General features: G+C 35.3%; 1 protein-coding gene across 10 annotated transcripts in view; it reads left to right on the top strand.

Moving 5' to 3' along the window:
- LOC105829137 (diacylglycerol kinase eta) overlaps positions 1–16,064 on the top strand; it is a 37,248-nt gene extending 21,184 nt beyond the window's left edge. For 3 of the 10 annotated variants that reach the window (XM_036293752.1, XM_036293754.1, XM_036293753.1), the window contains exons 2-23: positions 2,306–2,510; positions 2,596–2,732; positions 2,924–3,015; positions 3,087–3,217; positions 3,364–3,532; positions 3,695–3,797; positions 4,875–4,877; positions 5,016–5,332; positions 5,519–5,824; positions 5,890–6,041; positions 6,118–6,370; positions 6,446–6,819; positions 6,913–7,226; positions 7,299–7,650; positions 7,723–7,950; positions 8,033–8,135; positions 8,214–8,483; positions 8,570–8,864; positions 8,948–9,265; positions 9,349–9,444; positions 9,533–9,664; positions 11,140–16,064. In XM_036293752.1, coding sequence (XP_036149645.1) covers positions 2,357–2,510; positions 2,596–2,732; positions 2,924–3,015; positions 3,087–3,217; positions 3,364–3,532; positions 3,695–3,797; positions 4,875–4,877; positions 5,016–5,332; positions 5,519–5,824; positions 5,890–6,041; positions 6,118–6,370; positions 6,446–6,819; positions 6,913–7,226; positions 7,299–7,650; positions 7,723–7,950; positions 8,033–8,135; positions 8,214–8,483; positions 8,570–8,864; positions 8,948–9,265; positions 9,349–9,444; positions 9,533–9,664; positions 11,140–11,436 — 4,596 coding nt within the window. In that variant the 5' untranslated portion in view covers positions 2,306–2,356 and the 3' untranslated portion in view covers positions 11,437–16,064. Of the gene's footprint in view, positions 1–1,346; positions 1,727–1,928; positions 2,082–2,305; positions 2,511–2,595; positions 2,733–2,923; positions 3,016–3,086; positions 3,218–3,363; positions 3,533–3,694; positions 3,798–4,874; positions 4,878–5,015; positions 5,333–5,518; positions 5,825–5,889; positions 6,042–6,117; positions 6,371–6,445; positions 6,820–6,912; positions 7,227–7,298; positions 7,651–7,722; positions 7,951–8,032; positions 8,136–8,213; positions 8,484–8,569; positions 8,865–8,947; positions 9,266–9,348; positions 9,445–9,532; positions 9,665–11,139 lie in introns of those variants that run through there. The other 7 variants (XM_036293749.1, XM_036293750.1, XM_012667795.3 and 4 more) reach the window with 7 other exon arrangements.
- Positions 16,065–18,489: the final 2,425 nt, after the last annotated feature.

The raw sequence follows: 18,489 nt of genomic DNA, 5'->3' as shown, positions 1-18,489 counted from the left end.
GCTGAAATAATCTTAGGTTGTAAAAATATTGACTCATATATCCAGAAAACATCGAGGTAGCCTGGGAAAATATTTTCAACATATTTCTAGAAGATGCTTCTAAAGGATATCTTAAAAGATATTTTCAAGGTACTTGTCATGTGTAAGATATTTTTTTAGATTTCAAGACATCTCCACGCATATCTGAAATTATATTTCAAAACGTTCGCATAAGATATATTTTCGAAATTTTCAGAAAAAAATGTAAGATATCCTTTTTTATTTATGCGTCAGTATTCAGTACCAATCCCCTACCCTCCGTGTTAACGTAACCGTGTAAGGTGTACCTGTAACGGGGGAGCAAAAAGAATTGCCTCGTGTGAGAATTGAACTCACGACCCCTGGTTTACGGGACACTGGTGCTCTGCCCTTGAGCTAAGGAGGCGTTCTGCGTTCGTCGGCAAAGTATCATCCACTCTTCCGTTATAGACGTCCACGTGGAGGAGATATCTCCTCGCCCTTGTGTATAAATTGCCCGAGAGATGTAATACCGGCGCAATATAAATATATGCGCTCTTCTCAAGAATGAAATGAAAAAGACGAGCACCCTCAGCGGCGGGTCGCCTGACGCCTCTCGCTTGAGCGACCGAGCTGATAATCTTCCCTTAAAGATTAAAGTGTAGAAAATAGAAGCTCCTTTCATATAGGACGACGAAAGCGAAAAGCGTTTCGGGGAGCGACGAATACACGAGCAATGTATAAGTAATGTATATACGCTTCGTGTGTCCCAGGGAGAAAAAGTAACGGACGTATAACAAATAACATCATCCGCGCGATCTTTTTTTTTTCCCCCCAAAAAGCTAGAGAGCGAAACTCCCGCTCGGCATATCGCTCGGAATTTTCAAACTCCACCGCCGCGTGGGCGACCCTTGTCGTCGGGGGAGATAGCGCGCGCGCGAGGCCTCCGATACACCCTGTCTACCTGTCAATAACGACGACACGTACTACATGCATACACGTATACCGTCGCCGTCGCGTGGGAGAGGGCGCGAGGGAGGCGGCGGCATTGTTCGCGCGGAGGATAAGCGCGCGCGATAACGCCTCGCGGCGCACGGCCGGTATATTGACAGCGCGCGCTTTTTCTCTCGCCTCGTGACTCGTGTTAAGGCGGCGCGTCCGCGTCGGCGTCAAGCACAATGGCGCACGTGGTGGCCGCGCGTGTGACACGCGGCGGTTCCCCGCGCGCGCGACGGACGCCGGCGGCAGCGCGCGGATGGAAGGACGGCACGAGCGAGCAAGCGAACGAACAATGCAGCGTGCAGATGCAGCACGCGCGCTGGGATACTTATTTATAAACGACACGACGTGAAGCGGATTGGCGGCGGTGTGACATGCGCTATGGGATGATGGGAATTGGGAAATAGGGCAGCGCTCTGAAAGCTAAGCGGAGGAGCAGCCGGCGCGGAAGTAACGCCGGGCCGGGAAGTCGCGAGAGTTATCGCGGTTGCGGCGAGCCGTCCCGGACGACGCGTCCGTCGCGTCGTATGCCGTCGTGACATGCCGCCGCGGACGGCACGCCGTCGCCGGCGCCGGGCCATCGTCGCGAGGCGGCAACGCTCGCCGTCGGAGCGGTGAAGACAACACCGGAGATTTGGAAGCGCATGAAGAAGGGTGTCGGCATGCGGATGTTGTCGTGGTTCAAATGTCGAAGCAAGGGAGAGCCCGCTCCCGTCGCTCTCGATTCAAGGTACGGTTGGGCAGTGGGCACTTGGGCGAAGGTTAGGCAAGCGATGGGGGACCCATGGGGAGCGACCGAGGATGACGGTGGTGGTGGTGGTAGCGGCGATGTGTCCTCAGTCCTCTCTTAGATCGCCCGGCTGTCGGCCCAAATGTCCCACCGATTTGATAATCGCTTCCAGCCCCGTAGCAATGTTATCGATTGTTTATAGGACCGATAGAGCGATCAGCTGGACAGCAACGTCGAGATTCGATGACAGGGTGATTCGTTCCGCCAGGTCGATCCGCGCCCAGTCTTTCCGTAAAGACGAGCAGCCGGGACGTGGGACTGACACTTGATCGAAAACGATGACCCCGCGATGCTTGTCCGTATTTTTAGAGCGCTGTTTAAGTCATAACCTTACGCGAGAATATCGTTGAATTGAAAGGAATGCTTTGCAAAAAGTTGACAGATTCATATTTCAGTCAGTAGTATTATAAATTATCAAAAATAGATTACAATACATAGGAACAAAACATCATCATATTCCTTTTTATTAATGAAGTATCAATTCTGGTCATAATTTGTGTACTTTCTTTTATGCATTAGGTGATAACTCCGCTTCGCTCTCTAGTTTTTTGTGGTGAAAACAGACAAAACATGGAGGAGTGGTTGAACGTCCTAAGAACAGCGACGGAGAGTCAACCTCAGGGTGATCCTGGAACTGCCGAGTTCCTGGGAGGTAATCATCAGTGGTACGCAACTAATCACGCCAGACCTACGTATTGCAACGTCTGTAGAGATGCTCTACATGGTGAATAACTTTGGTTTTTATTGCAAATTAAACTTACAAGTTCCTTGAAGATGGTAATTGAATTTACGGTGCTGTATCGTTACAGGTGTTACTTCCCACGGTTTAAGTTGCGAAGCTTGTAAATACAAGGTACATAAAAGATGTAGTGCAAAAGCAATAAATAATTGCAAGTGGACCACTTTAGCATCCATTGGGAAAGATATCATTGAAGAGCCAGATGGGGTGTGTGCATATTTTGTTTTATTTAAAAAAATGTATATACAAAAATGCATATACATATCTTTAGGATCTTAACAATCAATAAAAGTATTGTTTCAATCAGACACATACATCTTTTAATAACACATTACAAAACTATTTGATGAATGTATTAAGAATGTATATAATTCTTGTATCTTAATTTACTATTATAGAACATCACAATGCCACATCAGTGGATGGAGGGAAATTTACCAGTGTCCTCAAAATGCTTTATCTGCGATAAGACATGTGGCTCTGTACTTAGGTATTACATCCTACTAGCAATTGATAAGATTTGATTAAAATTAGATGTTAAAATTAACATTCCGTCCATAGGCTTCAAGATTGGCGATGTTTATGGTGCAAAGCAACTGTGCACTCGACATGCAAACCTGCCAGAAATACACCGTGTCTACTAGGACCAGCTAAACTCAGTGTAGTGCCTCCTACAGCTTTGCACAGTATAGGTAATCGCGTTGTCTATTCACATTATAAATAATAAATTATATTCGTGTATAGACAATCTTTATATATATATATATATATATATATATATATATTATATATAAACTTTTATAACAGTAATTATATGTGGTTTTTTCATTATTATTAGGTAGCGACGAAGCTTGGGAAGCAGTTAGACCTACGGGATGCAGTCCACTTTTAGTATTTGTAAACAGTAAATCTGGTGACAATCAAGGTGTTAAGTTTCTTAGGAGATTTAAACAATTACTGAATCCCGCACAAGTGTTCGACCTTATAAAAGCAGGGCCAGGTCCAGGGTAAATAAATCTTTATACATATGCTACTAATTAATTGCTTATACATATGCTACTAAATAATCACGAATCTATCTATAATTTGTTATCTCATGTATAACAAGATGGGCATGTAAACATGTCGAATATATTCATGAATATACAAATTGAGTTTTTTTTGCTCAGATTAAGACTGTTTCGACACTTTGATCCATTCCGGATTTTAGTGTGTAGTGGTGATGGATCTGTAGGATGGGTACTTTCGGAAATTGATCGACTTGGAATGCATGTGAGTAAACGTGTTTTAAAACTGATTAGCGACTTTATCTCTTCTAGCATGAGATTTATTAGCGACTATCATTTTCGATTATCATTTTCTCTCAAATATAATTGCGCTCTACCAGGCTGCATTGTTTAAACGTATTTCTTTCTGCCCATAGCGACTTAGCTTAATGATACTTTCCTGCGTTGATGCATGAAAAAAAATTATGGCCTAAATGTAATATACATGACAATATAGAAGGGCATTATTGTACGTTGTTTTAATATGTATTTTTTTACATATACAGACTAATTTTTAATTATATGTCCAAATTTTAGAAAGTATAAATGTAGAGTAAATTTATACACGTGCATAATTATTATTAAATATTAGATTATTAGTTGAGATAAAATATTTATTTATATGAATGTTCTGTTCCAAACATTTAGATTCCAAAACGAGAAAATACGTGTCTTTTGATGTTTGAAGTATCGAATTTATTATTACAAAAGTATATTTAGATGAGGGATAACATGACTAAATCATTTGAATTTTACCTTCCCAATATCAAGAACTTAATTCCTTGAAATTGAGATTTGTAATTTACTACAGTTTGATTAACTCTTCTGAATTATAATCTTTTGAAGAGGGTACAAAACTTGGATTGGATTTAGTTTGCATTACTTGTTGAAATATGAAATAAGTTATATTCTCTTAATAACTTTTTAATGATTTTTCGAAGTTGTTAGAAGATATATTTTTAAACTTTCGCTTATCTTACTTTTAATTATCTTGGAAAAAGAGATTAAAACAGGCATTTCAAATGTTTCTTTAATTTAGCATAACTTAAACAAATTTTGTTCACTTTTTGAAATATTGATATACATATTCTACAGAATTCATTTTGTATACTGATATAAGCTAATAATTTGAGTGCATAATAACATTTATATTTATGATATTGCAGCCAATGGTATTAATTTTTTCAAGTTTCCGATTATAAACTGCATGGCGTGTCTCTTTTATGATTTTATTCCAGATGAAACCGGTGTGTGTGCTTTAGGCTTCTTTATATATGCGAAGCTTCGTTAACTTTTGTTGCAGGCGGTAAGTGTACATATGCATGACTAATCTATCTATCTAATGTGTAGCTCTCTCATTAGAAACCGTTAACATACATTAACTACTAAATGCACTGCATAGAAAACGAAGAAAAATATATCTATATATTTTTCTAATTTACAGAAGCAATGTCAAATTGGGGTACTACCTTTAGGGACAGGGAATGACTTGGCGCGTGTATTAGGCTGGGGATCGTCATGCGATGATGACACACATTTACCTCAACTACTGGAGAAATACGAAAAAGCAAGCACAAAAATGCTGGATCGATGGAGTATTATGACATTCGAACGCAGCATATCTCTGCCATGTCACAAAGTGACTCAGCCTGATCCGGCTATAAAATCGAGCATAGCTCATCAATATGAGGACAGCGTTCTTGCTCATATAACAAACATTTTGCAATCTGATCAGGAGAGCATAGTTATATCTAGTGCCAAGTGAGTAATATAATCATATATATGTATGTGTGTTATATCTAGTGCCAAGTGAGTAATATAATCACAGGTGTGTGTGTGTGTGTGTGTGTGTGTGTGTGTGTGTGTGTGTGTGTGTGTGTGTGTGTGTGTGTGTGTGTGTGTGTGTGAAGTATATTTTTGTATTTAAACTAAGATTTTTTTTCGCAGAATTTTATGTGAAACAGTAAAAGATTTTGCAACACATATACTGGAAGCCAGTCTAAACACAGGGGACCAACAATTGGAAGAAAAATGCACAATACTTCAACAAAAACTTGACCTGTTGTTGCAAACATTATCGAAAGAAGAAAACTATTTATCCGATAACACAGATGAAATTGACGTTGGCACTCTAAAAACCGAAACTTTTAGCAACGTTCAGGAGAAAGGTGCTTTAGAAAAGCCTGAGAAAGAAATGACAAATTTAAAAAAAGTTAAAAGACGTTATATGGAGAGAGATGTTGTGATGTCTAGGTATATATTTATAACGTCGTACTATGAAACGTAAAAAGAAATACATGTTTTAATTATATTCACAGAGCAAATAGCTTGAAGAGAGCTATTAGAAGATTAGTGGAACATACAGAAACTACTGTCGATGAGCAGAACAATCCTTCGGACGAGAAGCAGGGCAGTAAGTTGCCAAATATCACTGTAATATCTGATAGTTCTTCTATAAATATTATAACAAGTAAGTTCTTTTTACTTATGATGACAAAATAGTCATTACATAGTTTTTTCCTCAAATCATTTATGGATAATTTTAGACAAGAAACAGCAATTAGATATCCCTGGTTTATCACAAACAGATCGACTCGACAACATAAGTTTGATACCAACTGTAGGATCTGCCAGTAGCTTAGAGATTCTCTCACCTTGTCCAAGTCCTACTCCTAACGTGGCATCTTTGAGCCCGATGCCCGATTTAAGGAGAGATTCGCAACCCGAAGAATTACTGACTCTTCCTGCACCCGACGGTTTCGCCGATAGTAGGCGAAACAGCGAAAATATACCACAAGGGTAATTTTCAACGTGAAAGCATGTTATCAATACCTAAGGATTCTGACAATTATACAAATCTTGATGTTATTTTAGAATTCTCAGTTTTGACGTGACCACAGTACAAATTGTCGGTGGTCAACAAGAAGCTCAGACAGCTAATGATAATTTTCTGTCGTCCGAACCCACACAAGTAGAAGCTTCTTCCGACGTTCCTGTAACAGTAACAAAGACCACTTTGGACACAAGTACACCATCAGACGATGCGACCATGCAAGACACTATCGTTTCTCCTGACACGGATTCGCTTCATTCTAAAAATATTTCGCCAGAGCACGTACAAAAACCTACGATAGCGAAAGTGGGAACTAGAGGTAGCTGTACTAATAGTATCATCAGTACAGATAGCATAGTTTCCGAAACTTTTGATTCCAATAGTTACACTGTACGAAATAGCGAGAGTGAAATTGGTAAGCACTTACCAATGCGACAAGCATTGTAGAAGCTTTACTTTGTTTGTATTTCATATCTAATTATTAGATAATTTCTCTCACACTTTTTAGGGCATATAGACAGCGATATATTTGACTCCACAAAAAGATCTGAAAGCTCGGAGATCGGGCACATCGATTCGCCGGATAATTCCGATATGCTCTCCAGCGAAACTCAACATTCGGAAAGTGGCTTGGAGGATTTAAGCTCCCTCGGACAGGATGTGATTAGTGCAATAATGGGTGAGAAGTATGATTCTGTCAGGGAAGGCTTAGAAATTGAAGAGTCACATAGATATTGTGGTTTAGCCCAATTCAGCGAGGGAAATGATATTGGAAGGCACTCGTTCAAGAAAAGCATGAAAAATACAAAGACGGATAAAGAGGTAAATAAATGCTTCGGTTTTTACAGTTTCTAGAAATTAAATGTATAAAATTAATGTGTTTTTAATCAACAGACAATGCTGAGTAAATATAAAACGATGGATGGCTTGGCAACGTGTGTACGTGTCTCAGGAACGAAATCGTCGCAATCTGTGGAAACGAATGTAATACTTGGATCTAAGTTTGAAACCATTGAAAAAGAAAAAGCGTCCGATTTGCTGGGAGCACCGGTATGCTGTTTCACCGTCTCGTCGGACAATACGCAGACCAACGAAAAGTGCGTTACAAATTTCCCACCGCAGATTAGCGTTATCGTTGATCCACCAAGTCCATCGTTATCGATTGGGAGTCATCACAAACTTAATGTAGATTATAATCTGGATCCACATGACAAGCAATACAGTAGCGGCAACAGTATGGAAAGATGTAAGTTTTACTAATTGAAGTATCATTATGTGGCAATTGCAATATATATGCTAATGTTTTTATATGACGCAGTGAGCGTGGAGCTCCCCGATTCAGGCTTCTCTCCGCAAGCTACACGGCGTATAAGCAGTGGCAGTTTGTTGAAGGCATCGGAGGTTGTGTCATTGGCGGCAACTACTGCACGTCTAGGTGGCTCGAGCATAAGCTTGCGTCATGAAAGAGCGAAATCTGTAGACAAAACGGAGGACGTAAAGAAACTCCCTATAATAAATCCTTTAGTTCGATTGCCTATGTGGCCAAGTAAGTGTCAAGAATGCAATGTTGAAATACAATCTTTCCTGTATCGCATAATTATTTACATGCCTCTTTTGTAAATGTATAGATGTAAGTGGCGGAGCTGGTCTCATCAGTCAAGCATTACTGGCAAATGCAGATGCTCTATGTGCAGCGGTATCTCCTTTAATGGATCCAGATGAAACGTTAATGTAATTTGCATACATACTATTATATAATTAGTATATTTAACATGTATACAGATTTCACGATTTTTTTCTCCATCATAGGGAAGGTTACTTTGAACGATGCGTCATGAACAATTACTTCGGTATCGGCATAGATGCGAAGATCAGTCTCGACTTTCACAATAAGAGAGAAGAACACCCAGAGAAATGTCGATCGCGTGCCAAGAATTACATGTGGTACGGTGTCTTAGGTTCTAAACAATGGATACAAAAAACCTACAAAAATCTCGAACAGAGGGTTCAGCTGGAATGCGATGGCCAAAGAATACCATTGCCTTCTTTGCAAGGGATTGTTGTGTTAAATATACCAAGGTATTTACGATGATATATAGGTTTATATACAATTTTAATGATTGAAGTTAAAGTTTTAAGTGTAAAATTTTATTTTCTAATGACAGCTTCATGGGCGGCACGAATTTCTGGGGAGGTACGAAGGAAGGGGATTTATTCTTAGCACCGTCGTTCGATGATCGCATATTGGAAGTGGTGGCAGTATTTGGATCTGTTCAAATGGCTGCCTCGCGACTCATCAATTTACAGCATCACAGAATAGCTCAATGCCAGACAGTTCAGATTAATATCTTGGGAGAAGAGGGTGTCCCTATACAGGTCGACGGTGAGGCTTGGATTCAACCACCTGGTATTATAAGGATTATACACAAGAATCGGATGCAAATGCTTTATAGAAATAGAGTAAATGTTTATTTCTGATTTCTCTTAATGGCAGAAAATGGTTTCAATTTGTGTATATGGATCGGAAATATTTTGTGTCTCAGGCACTTGAAACCTCGTTGAGGGCATGGGAGGAGAAGCAACGCAATACATTAAGCGCCGTAACTCAATCTACTTCCTCTACTATAAGCAATGCGTCACAACATAGAGCACAACTGCAAATATGTAGTAAGCCTCCTCAGTTGAATGATGAAGAGCTCAGCATTCTATTCAATTTTATTGAAGCCGTAACGACCTTAGTCAAGTGGGTAAAACTGTTAATTATATCGCATCCAAGCTTAGAACCAGATCTGTATCAAGTAGCCTCGCGAACAGCAAACGCGCTTGAACAAGTACATCCGGATGGTAAAATTCTGCAAGGGGTAAGTTTTAATCACGGAATGAAATCTATAACGATGACAGTGTACTTATTATATACTTTTCCTTACTGCTTTTTTATTAACAGATAAGCTTGAGACCTAGAGTAACCGAGTTGGTATCAAGCGCGCGGCAATTGTACGAAGATTCTTGCGAGTTACTGCGCGATAAAGCTCATAACTTGGTGAGCATATTAAATGTTATTACTATAATATATTAACGAATTAATTAAATTATTAAACTAACAGTTACTCTTTTTTTGTATAACGCAGAAATTACGAGAGGATTTAGAAAACAAGTTATCTCTGTCTCTAGCTTGTATGGAACAGGAATTACGAAAGTGCACCTTTGACGAAGGAGGCACAGGACTGGTTTACTTGCAAAACATTTCCACGGATGAGCAGGTATAGTTCTTTGTTATGCTTAATGCAATGCTGTTTAAAGTCAATTATTTAAAAATACGAGTTATGAAATTAACTATATTTTCTCACTTTTGTCATGTATTTTGCATTGTGATGAAGTTTATATATACATTTTGTGATATTTACTATGTATATTTAATTAACAGAATAGCAAATATTAACTGAATTTAATACTTAAAATGTAAAAGATTGGTTTCATAAGTATTTAACTATATTCATTCACAAAAATAATTTGAAAAGTTAGATTTTTATATGAATTTTTGGAAGGTATAATTAATTTTTCTATTCTATAGTATTTTATATAGTATTTAATAATTTTCCACAAGGTTATAAAATTGAGCGAAAAGTACATTGACAATAAAATTAACGCTAACACATCTTCCATTATTTTCTTCTATTCGTATTCGATATTCCATATTGCTAGTATATTTCAAAAGCGCTATTCTTGTAAATAAGTTTTGAGAAAATTAGTTAGTTGGATAATGTAAAAATGTGTAATATTATGAAAGCACCTCTCTTTACACATACGTTATACACGAAAATTTACAATATCTTTTGAGAAAAGTTTTACAAATTCTCATTATATGTAAATGTTTGTTCAAATGATAATTAATACATTATCCTATGCTTTGTTTCGGATTGATTGAGTGCTCAATCCCAATGCTGGTAATATGCTTTTAAGTATTAATGCTTATGATATTAGAGAAATAGAGAATTAGCATTTAGAGACTTAGTTTTACAGTGTAACAGTGATGCTGATTATTTTTTGTACACGTGTGTATGCTGTGCGTGCGTGCATGTATTATATCTACTGAGAGATGGGATTGCCGTTTTAGACTGCCTTTTATTTGTTTATTCTCGCTTGCGGCTCTGTTACAATTTACAATGAGACACATAACGTACATCATGCGATATTTAGCAATGTTGTATCTTGAGTTATATTAGCAGACGCAACACGCATTTGAATATGCACTTGAATTATATGCAACCTTTTGCTTTTGCGTTATCGCGCCTTCGCTATTTCTCATTTTACGACAGTTTGCTGCACTGTTTAATTAGCGCTGTAACAACGAGAGAGGGGAACTTTCGTGATTTTATATGAGCCTCATGAGAGATGTATCTTTTAGCGAATGTATATCAATCTTGCTAAAGTACAGCAATAAATATATATAATGGAATATCTTATATATATTGTTTCATTAATGTATCTGCAAAAGTGTATATCTGCGATACTTGCGCAACTTTGAATCACACTATCGCAAATGATCGTAGGTCATTCGAGAGCTACTTTGTATGCCTGACGAATCCGTTACATCACGTTTAATCCCGAGTGCAAATCTCCACCTGCATATGATTAGCATGTACCTAACGTATGCCGTATAAAAAATAGCATACCGCTTTACTACTAATCTGACTAACCGTGTTACTAACCGACATCTCGAACTCTGGATCTACAGGGAGATAAAAAAAATCGTCATCGAGGGTTGTTCTGGTTAAAGTTTCGTCGCTTCGGTGGCAACTCGAGCGGTGCGGGTCATCCGGCGCGAGATCAAGTCACCACGTGGGGCGTGCAGGAGGTGTGCACCTGGCTGGAGAATATGCAACTGGGAGAATACGCTGAGAAATTCGTGTCTCACGATATACGCGGTAGAGAGCTATTAACCTTAGCTCGTCGTGATCTAAAGGAGCTGGGCATCACCAAGGTGGGGCATGTCAAACGCATCTTACAAGCCATCAATGATCTGAATAACTGAATTACGCGGGTCGCGTTCATGTAGAAATTCCATGTCCCCGAAGCAAAAAATATGATCGCGTAGATATCGAAAGAAATACTATACTCTGGAATGTCATTCCAAATGCAATTATAAGTCGACAAGAAAGTAGCTTAGAACCGAATATTTAACAAAGAGAACTTTCATAATACACAGATCTATAGAAAGTTGATAGATAATATATTCGTGCCCTAAAATGTTAATTACAATACAATTCCCAAGTGGCATCGTAAGTATTAAATGAGAGGGTAATATTCACCGTGGTAAATATCATTGTGGAAAGTATCCTAATGTTACCGTACGGAAGGAAAAACCATTTTGCCTGTGCCAAATATCTATTCTATACTAAAACTTACGAGGGAAACGAAGCTGAATTTGTTACGCAGCAACAAATTTACAGCGCAATTCTATTTATATATTTAGACATATACATATATATATAGTACAAAATACGAGGACACATCTATCCCCCAAGGGGATAAAACTTACTTCACTCTCTTACCGAGACATTATAGAATCCGCGACGAAGCGTATAAACTGCACACATGTACGGAGTAGATATTCCTTGTAAAATAGCAAACTTTTTATATTACTAATTCTATTATTAAAATAACTCTCGGGTATTACTTAACAACTATTGTGTGTATTCCTACTGTTTGAAACTAATAAGTCTTATACGCGCGGCACGAGTATCTTAAACCTGCGAGTACCGCTTTTTTACGTAAACGTTTCTTATGCTTTTTATCTATCAATCAGAAATCAATCTATATTACATCTGTGTTCTTTAACTAGGTCAATTTATTCTGTCTTCTATTACTTCATCTACCAATATGTAATATACATAATACATAAAGATTTTGTTTTTTTTATGTTATTTTACGATGTTAATGATTAATTTAAAAAGCAATGCTTGGGCCAAGATGTATATGAAAGTGATTCTACATATATCTCCTTATGGCAATAAAAAAAAAAAACGATAATTAAGAAGAGCTAGAAATGCAAAATGTATATTATAATAGTTTAGAAGGTTCACGAAAGTTGTGGTGTACGATAAGAATATTTTCTTCTTCCTATGGGTCCGCAGGTTGGACATCTTGTTTGTGAGCTTCTTGCCCTTTTTTCCTTATAATATTTCTTATAATATTCTTATAATATATATAATATTATTACATTATATGTAATAAACTAGCCTTCATTATCTTCTCAGTTCATCTATTTTTATAAGCTATAACAAATTCTCTAATAAACGATTATTATATAATTATTTATAAATATACATAATTTATATATACATAAATTTACCCGCACGCGCGCGGGCTACTAATTTTCCATTAGCATAATAATCAAATCTTATTGATAATCGAAAGAATTGCAGGGCAATTTTTCCGTCTTCTGACAGCTGTTTACTCTCATTTTCTCATTTTTTGTGATAATTAAAGAATCTCGAATTGAAAATGATATAAAAATATATTTGTATTACGGTTTTAGTATCACACTCCGTACATAATTCTCACAATTACAAATAGATGAACCTGTACAATAGTGACTTATTTAGTCTTATACAATAAAACAAATAATTAACATAATATAAATGATTAGCGATAAAACAAAGTATAATCAAACTGATTACTAATAATAATTACACGAGAACATTATTCTTATTACAACAGAAGAGATAGACTTTTTATTGACAGCGCAACTTGCCACAGGTTCTAACGACTTACTTGTTTTTGTTTTTTATACAATGTCTTATGATATAAAATCAACAAACTTAATCAATTTGTTTGCAATATTAGAAAAATTTTCTTTACATTCCAATGTATATCTGGAAGGACTAAAGTGCCTATTCTAGAATCACTAATCTTACATACAGACAGGGAATATGGACGTACAGTCGATACATTATGTATACATAAATGTTACAAATTATTTGTTGTATATTCATTATCTTTTTGGAAATACGAAATCATAATTCATGAAAAACACGCAATATCTATGCGTATTTTTCTTATGTTTTACGAAAATTATATCATATATATTACAAGCAACAAAATGTACTTTAATAGATTATATTGTTGCAATAATGTAATACAGTATTACGTAGAATAATGTTATATTGGATAACTGTTAATTTATACAATGTGACATCTTTGAGGAAAAGTTTTAAAAATTACTCAATTATAACATTTAAATATAACAATTTTTTTAATATAATTTACATAATTATTTGAATATCTCTTAGATAGATATCAAATTTATCAAATATTTAAAAATTAAATCAGTTTAAAAGAAACAAATTAGATAACGTTTATGTTTTCTTAAAACAATTATTTTGAATTATAATCTCTATGTTTATTTAGTACCTATCAATTCTTACAACTTAGTCTTCTATTCTTTTTATATACAAAAATAATTCTGTCCATATGTTATCTTGTGTGTATATATCCGCGTATATTCCTGCAGTAAGATTACTAATATACAGAATTGACAATCTCGTATTAGCGTGTGAGAACCACACGTATATAATAAGATATAATGTTGTATTATAATATATTCCTTTCCAAAATATGTACACGTTGTTTTGTATACTTATTAAAATAAAATAATTGACAAACATACCTCACAATTTACGATAAAATGTTGCAAAGGTATGTTAATATACAAACAGGCATATTTAATCGTATTCAATTATTGTTCCTAGAAATATACCATTTTACTGTATTACTAATGTATGTAATCGATCTGTAAAATAAGCTTCGCAGCCGTTTGAAGAAGTAGAAATTCTAGTATTCTAATAGTTTTCTAGAAACCTACTTGCACCGTTTTCTAAACATTTTTTTCATTCGAGATATATCCTGTCCCCCCCCCTCCCCCAAGGTATACATTTGCGAAAGCATTTTATTCTTTTATCTGTGATAAATTTTGCGTTGCTGGTTAGTTTATTAACCCAAATGTGTTACTGTTATGTAATTTTCAATGAACGAGTAAACGTGCGAAAATATTAATTTTCTTCCCTTATTATGCTTCAATTGTGTGTTAGTTTTTGATGTTTTTAGAGCTATCATTGATTTAAACTTTTAAACAATCTCTGAAATACATATGTATAAAAACAGTAGTTTAACCAGTTATATACATTCTGCATATAGAACTAGTCTAAAACTATCACTTCAAGATTTTTATGTTTGTATATAGTGACTAATCTAAAACTTTCTAAAATATAATAGAATATATATTTGCTAATCAAAATTAGTCATGAGAGGACTAAAAAATTTTAAATTGTTTTCTGCTAAAAAAATTTAATTGGATAAACACTTTTTTGTTTTAGATTCAATTAATTTGTTTTTAATAAAGCTTCCTAAAAATATATATTGACATAGATTTAAACGATTGATCAATACATTTTATAGTTTTAGATTGAAAATAGCATATAGATTGAAATATATTCAGAAGATATAGAAAATTTCCTGTTTGCAGAATAGGACCATAAGTACATTGCGACATGAATTAAAACTACTGTGATAAAAACTAATTTGTAAAGTAAAAAAAGTTATCGTATCTACAATATTAAAATATTATTTATCTGAATATTTTTGCAATACGCAGAATTTATTTTAATTGTAAAGTTTTCTTATATCAAGAGATGAAAATGTTAAATTTTTTTTAATTAAGATTATATATATGCTTAAATGTATACGTAGAGATGTAACTCTGTATTAACTCAACTTGATTTACACTGTTCTAATTTTAATTACCTATATTTACATTGTTATTCTGAAATTGCACTGAGACTAGTTTAGGATTTACATTTCTTCAAATATTTAGTTTTTCTTTTTAAGTATATATCTTTCAAAGATTGATATAAATAAAATTTTGTGTAATTTATTATACATTCATCATTATTTTATTGTATAGATGTCTCTTTTATTAAAAAATATTAATTTTTCATAACAGACTTTACAAGCAGACTTATATTTATACAAAAATTGGTTTCATGTTTCACAATAAATTTATGAAAATTTTTTATATTTTGTCCAAACACAGTTTAGAATCATTATATCAGGCATGTTAATTGGCAATTTATCAAATAATATCTTAACATTGATACAATAACAGGATTTATAATTATATTCATATATAAATACTAATAAATACTAATTTAATAATCTGTTTTATTGTAATCGGAATAGACATTTACTTGGTGCATTCTCATCAACAATTTCTTTATTTGTTCATTTTCTTTGTCAAAAAATTTTACTATAAATCATTCTTTTATGATATTCTTAGATTTTATTTTAGAAATTAAATTACTGACATCAAATGTGCTATCCAAATGATTGTATGTGTATTATAAATCCTGTGTGCTATATAAGAAAGATCTTGTGTATTGTATCGAAAACTTAAGAATAAAGGTGTTCAATCTGTTATACACACAAGCACTTTATACATATATTTTCATCAAGATAATTATGCATAATTTATACATGTATTGATCTTTTTGTACTTAAGTGTATATAAATTACATGTTGCATTATATAAGATGAAACTTACAAATTCGTTCTGTATTTTAAAAATCACTATTCTATAATAAAGTAAAATTTCAAAGTTCCGTATTTCAGAATTTCTATATTACTTTCTTTTAGTAAGCTAATTATTATTAAAAAATTTTTAAAAATGTGATAAACGATAATATTATAAAATCATTAACATTAAGTTGCTCCATTAGTTCATCGAGGTATGTTTTACTTGTTTTTATATTTTTGTAGTGTATAAATATACATATATTAATATATAATATAAATATAATGTTAATATATGAATATATATGGAACATTATATTAATGTGTCAATATATTATATTAATATAATAATAAATATCAACAAAAGCAGTTTTTGTCGTTTAGCAAATTATAAAAAACTGTATTCTTTCCACAAAGATTTTATCAAAGATAAAGAAACATTTACTAACATTTTGCAAAATTAGTTTAAATGCTAATTATGTTAATATATTTTTTGTCAGATGCTTTGTTTCCACTTTTCATGAAAGATAGAAAATTAAATGTCAATTTAATATCTAATTACATGATGATAATATTGAATAAAAGTGATATTCAATTGCTTAAGAGGTTTCATTTCGTATTGTTCAGTGATATAATTTCTGTTATTAAAAGCTTGATGGTTTTTGATAATGACAATCTTGAAAATTCCTTCTTAATTTGTTTATGTAAGTACGACTACAGATATAACGTATCGTAACAATTGATTTTCATATTTATGTATGTATCAATATTAATAAAACTCTTAAATCTATCGTTTCCATGAATGAACAGCGGGATCTCAATTGGGACGCTGGTAAAACATATCAATATTTCGAATTAATTTCGCCGTCTAAACCTTTTCATTTTAGTGATTATGAATTAACGCCTGGTTACTCCAATTTACAGCAGCGGTCTATGTAGTCACACAAGTGTGTGATAACCTTATATACTTAAATCAGATTTTCCTAATGAAGATTTCGACATATTCATGCATTATTATAAAGAAAAACATCTGTCAAAGATAAAATCCTTTTTATAAAAACATGTAAACTAAATTAATTTTTTTAAACGTATTTTATCTTTGACAGTATAATCAGAAAGGAACCTGAGAGCGATCATCACGTCGTTTTAAGGTGTTTTTATCCATCAGTGCACAAAATGTGCACATTGAACTATGTAATCAAATATCTATGAATCCCATAGGTAATGTGCATGACTTTTGGGTCCCTTCTATGCTATGTCCAGGTTTATTTGATTCTGTTTCATGCTATACCCGCAAATTTTACAATTTTATGCATTCATATTTTAAATCTGTTTTATGCAAATATGTATAATCGTGTTCTATAAATGTGCAATACCACATATACATAATATAAATTCAAATAACTGATTTGATAAAAATTCACTTACCGATTGCTGTCGCTGCTCCTGCTGCTGATGCTGCTGCTGCTGCTGCTGCTGCTGCTACTGCTTCATTCCTTTTCCGGTTTTGATTCTGAAAATGTAATAAATATTATTCCTAAACTCAAAAACAAAAGCACTAAAGAAATGTATCACTTGAAAAAATAGTATATTTAATACCGAGTAGCTCGATCCATGGAAGCCGCTTTCTGCTGACATCATCCTGCTATTCTCGAACCGCACATTAATAACGATCGCCCGATTCCTTATTCGGCACTCCCGATATTACGGATAATATATCACACACGAGTAAAACGTAAATCGCGCGCGAGAATTTCACTTGGCGCGACCGTTACATTTGGAAAAATATACGTGAAAAGGACGGCTCGTCTGATTGGCGAAAATCAACATGGCACGAAAGTGGCGTGACGTCACGTAACTTTGTGAAAAAGCAGGCTGAGAAAACCGTTTGAATGAAAATCACACGCCGAGATACGACGAACGAAGACAAATTTGTTTCGAGAATTTCGTATGCTCGCACGACTAGTAGCACTTCAATTAGCACTCGCGATATACTACCGAACGTATCATCCCCTTCGAGCAAACACTGCTCGAAAGCACACGCGAACACTTCACTCGAAACCGAAGGCACGATACCGCGCTTTACACATGAATACGTACGATCTCACGTCTCGCGACGGCACTCTCGACAGTCTCAACATCGTAGTTGGGCACAATTCGAATTCTGAATACGCGAGACACACACGAAACACGCACGGAGTCAACGGAACGTTCGACTACGTATGACCAGCGCTGGAGCACGAAGAAACATGGCTGCCGGCACGGCAGCGGCGGACGTGACCGTTGATAGGTACACTCGGCGGTACTCGGCGCTAGTCGGCGCGACTCGGCAAGTCGGCCGCCGAGTCGCGCCGACTAGCGCCGAGTACCGCCGAGTGTACCTACCAACGGTCACGTCCGCTGCTGCCGTGCCGGCAGTCGTGCTCCAGCGCCGGCCGGACGTGATCGGACGTTCCGTTGATTCCGTGCGTGTTTCGCGTGTGTCTCGCGTATTCAGAATTCGAATTGTGCCCAACTA

This window comes from Monomorium pharaonis, chromosome 11 (assembly GCF_013373865.1).
Source record: "Monomorium pharaonis isolate MP-MQ-018 chromosome 11, ASM1337386v2, whole genome shotgun sequence".
NCBI lineage: Eukaryota > Metazoa > Arthropoda > Insecta > Hymenoptera > Formicidae > Monomorium > Monomorium pharaonis.
The sequence above is the reverse complement of the archived record's forward strand: the minus strand, read 5'-3'. Positions and strand labels throughout refer to the sequence as shown.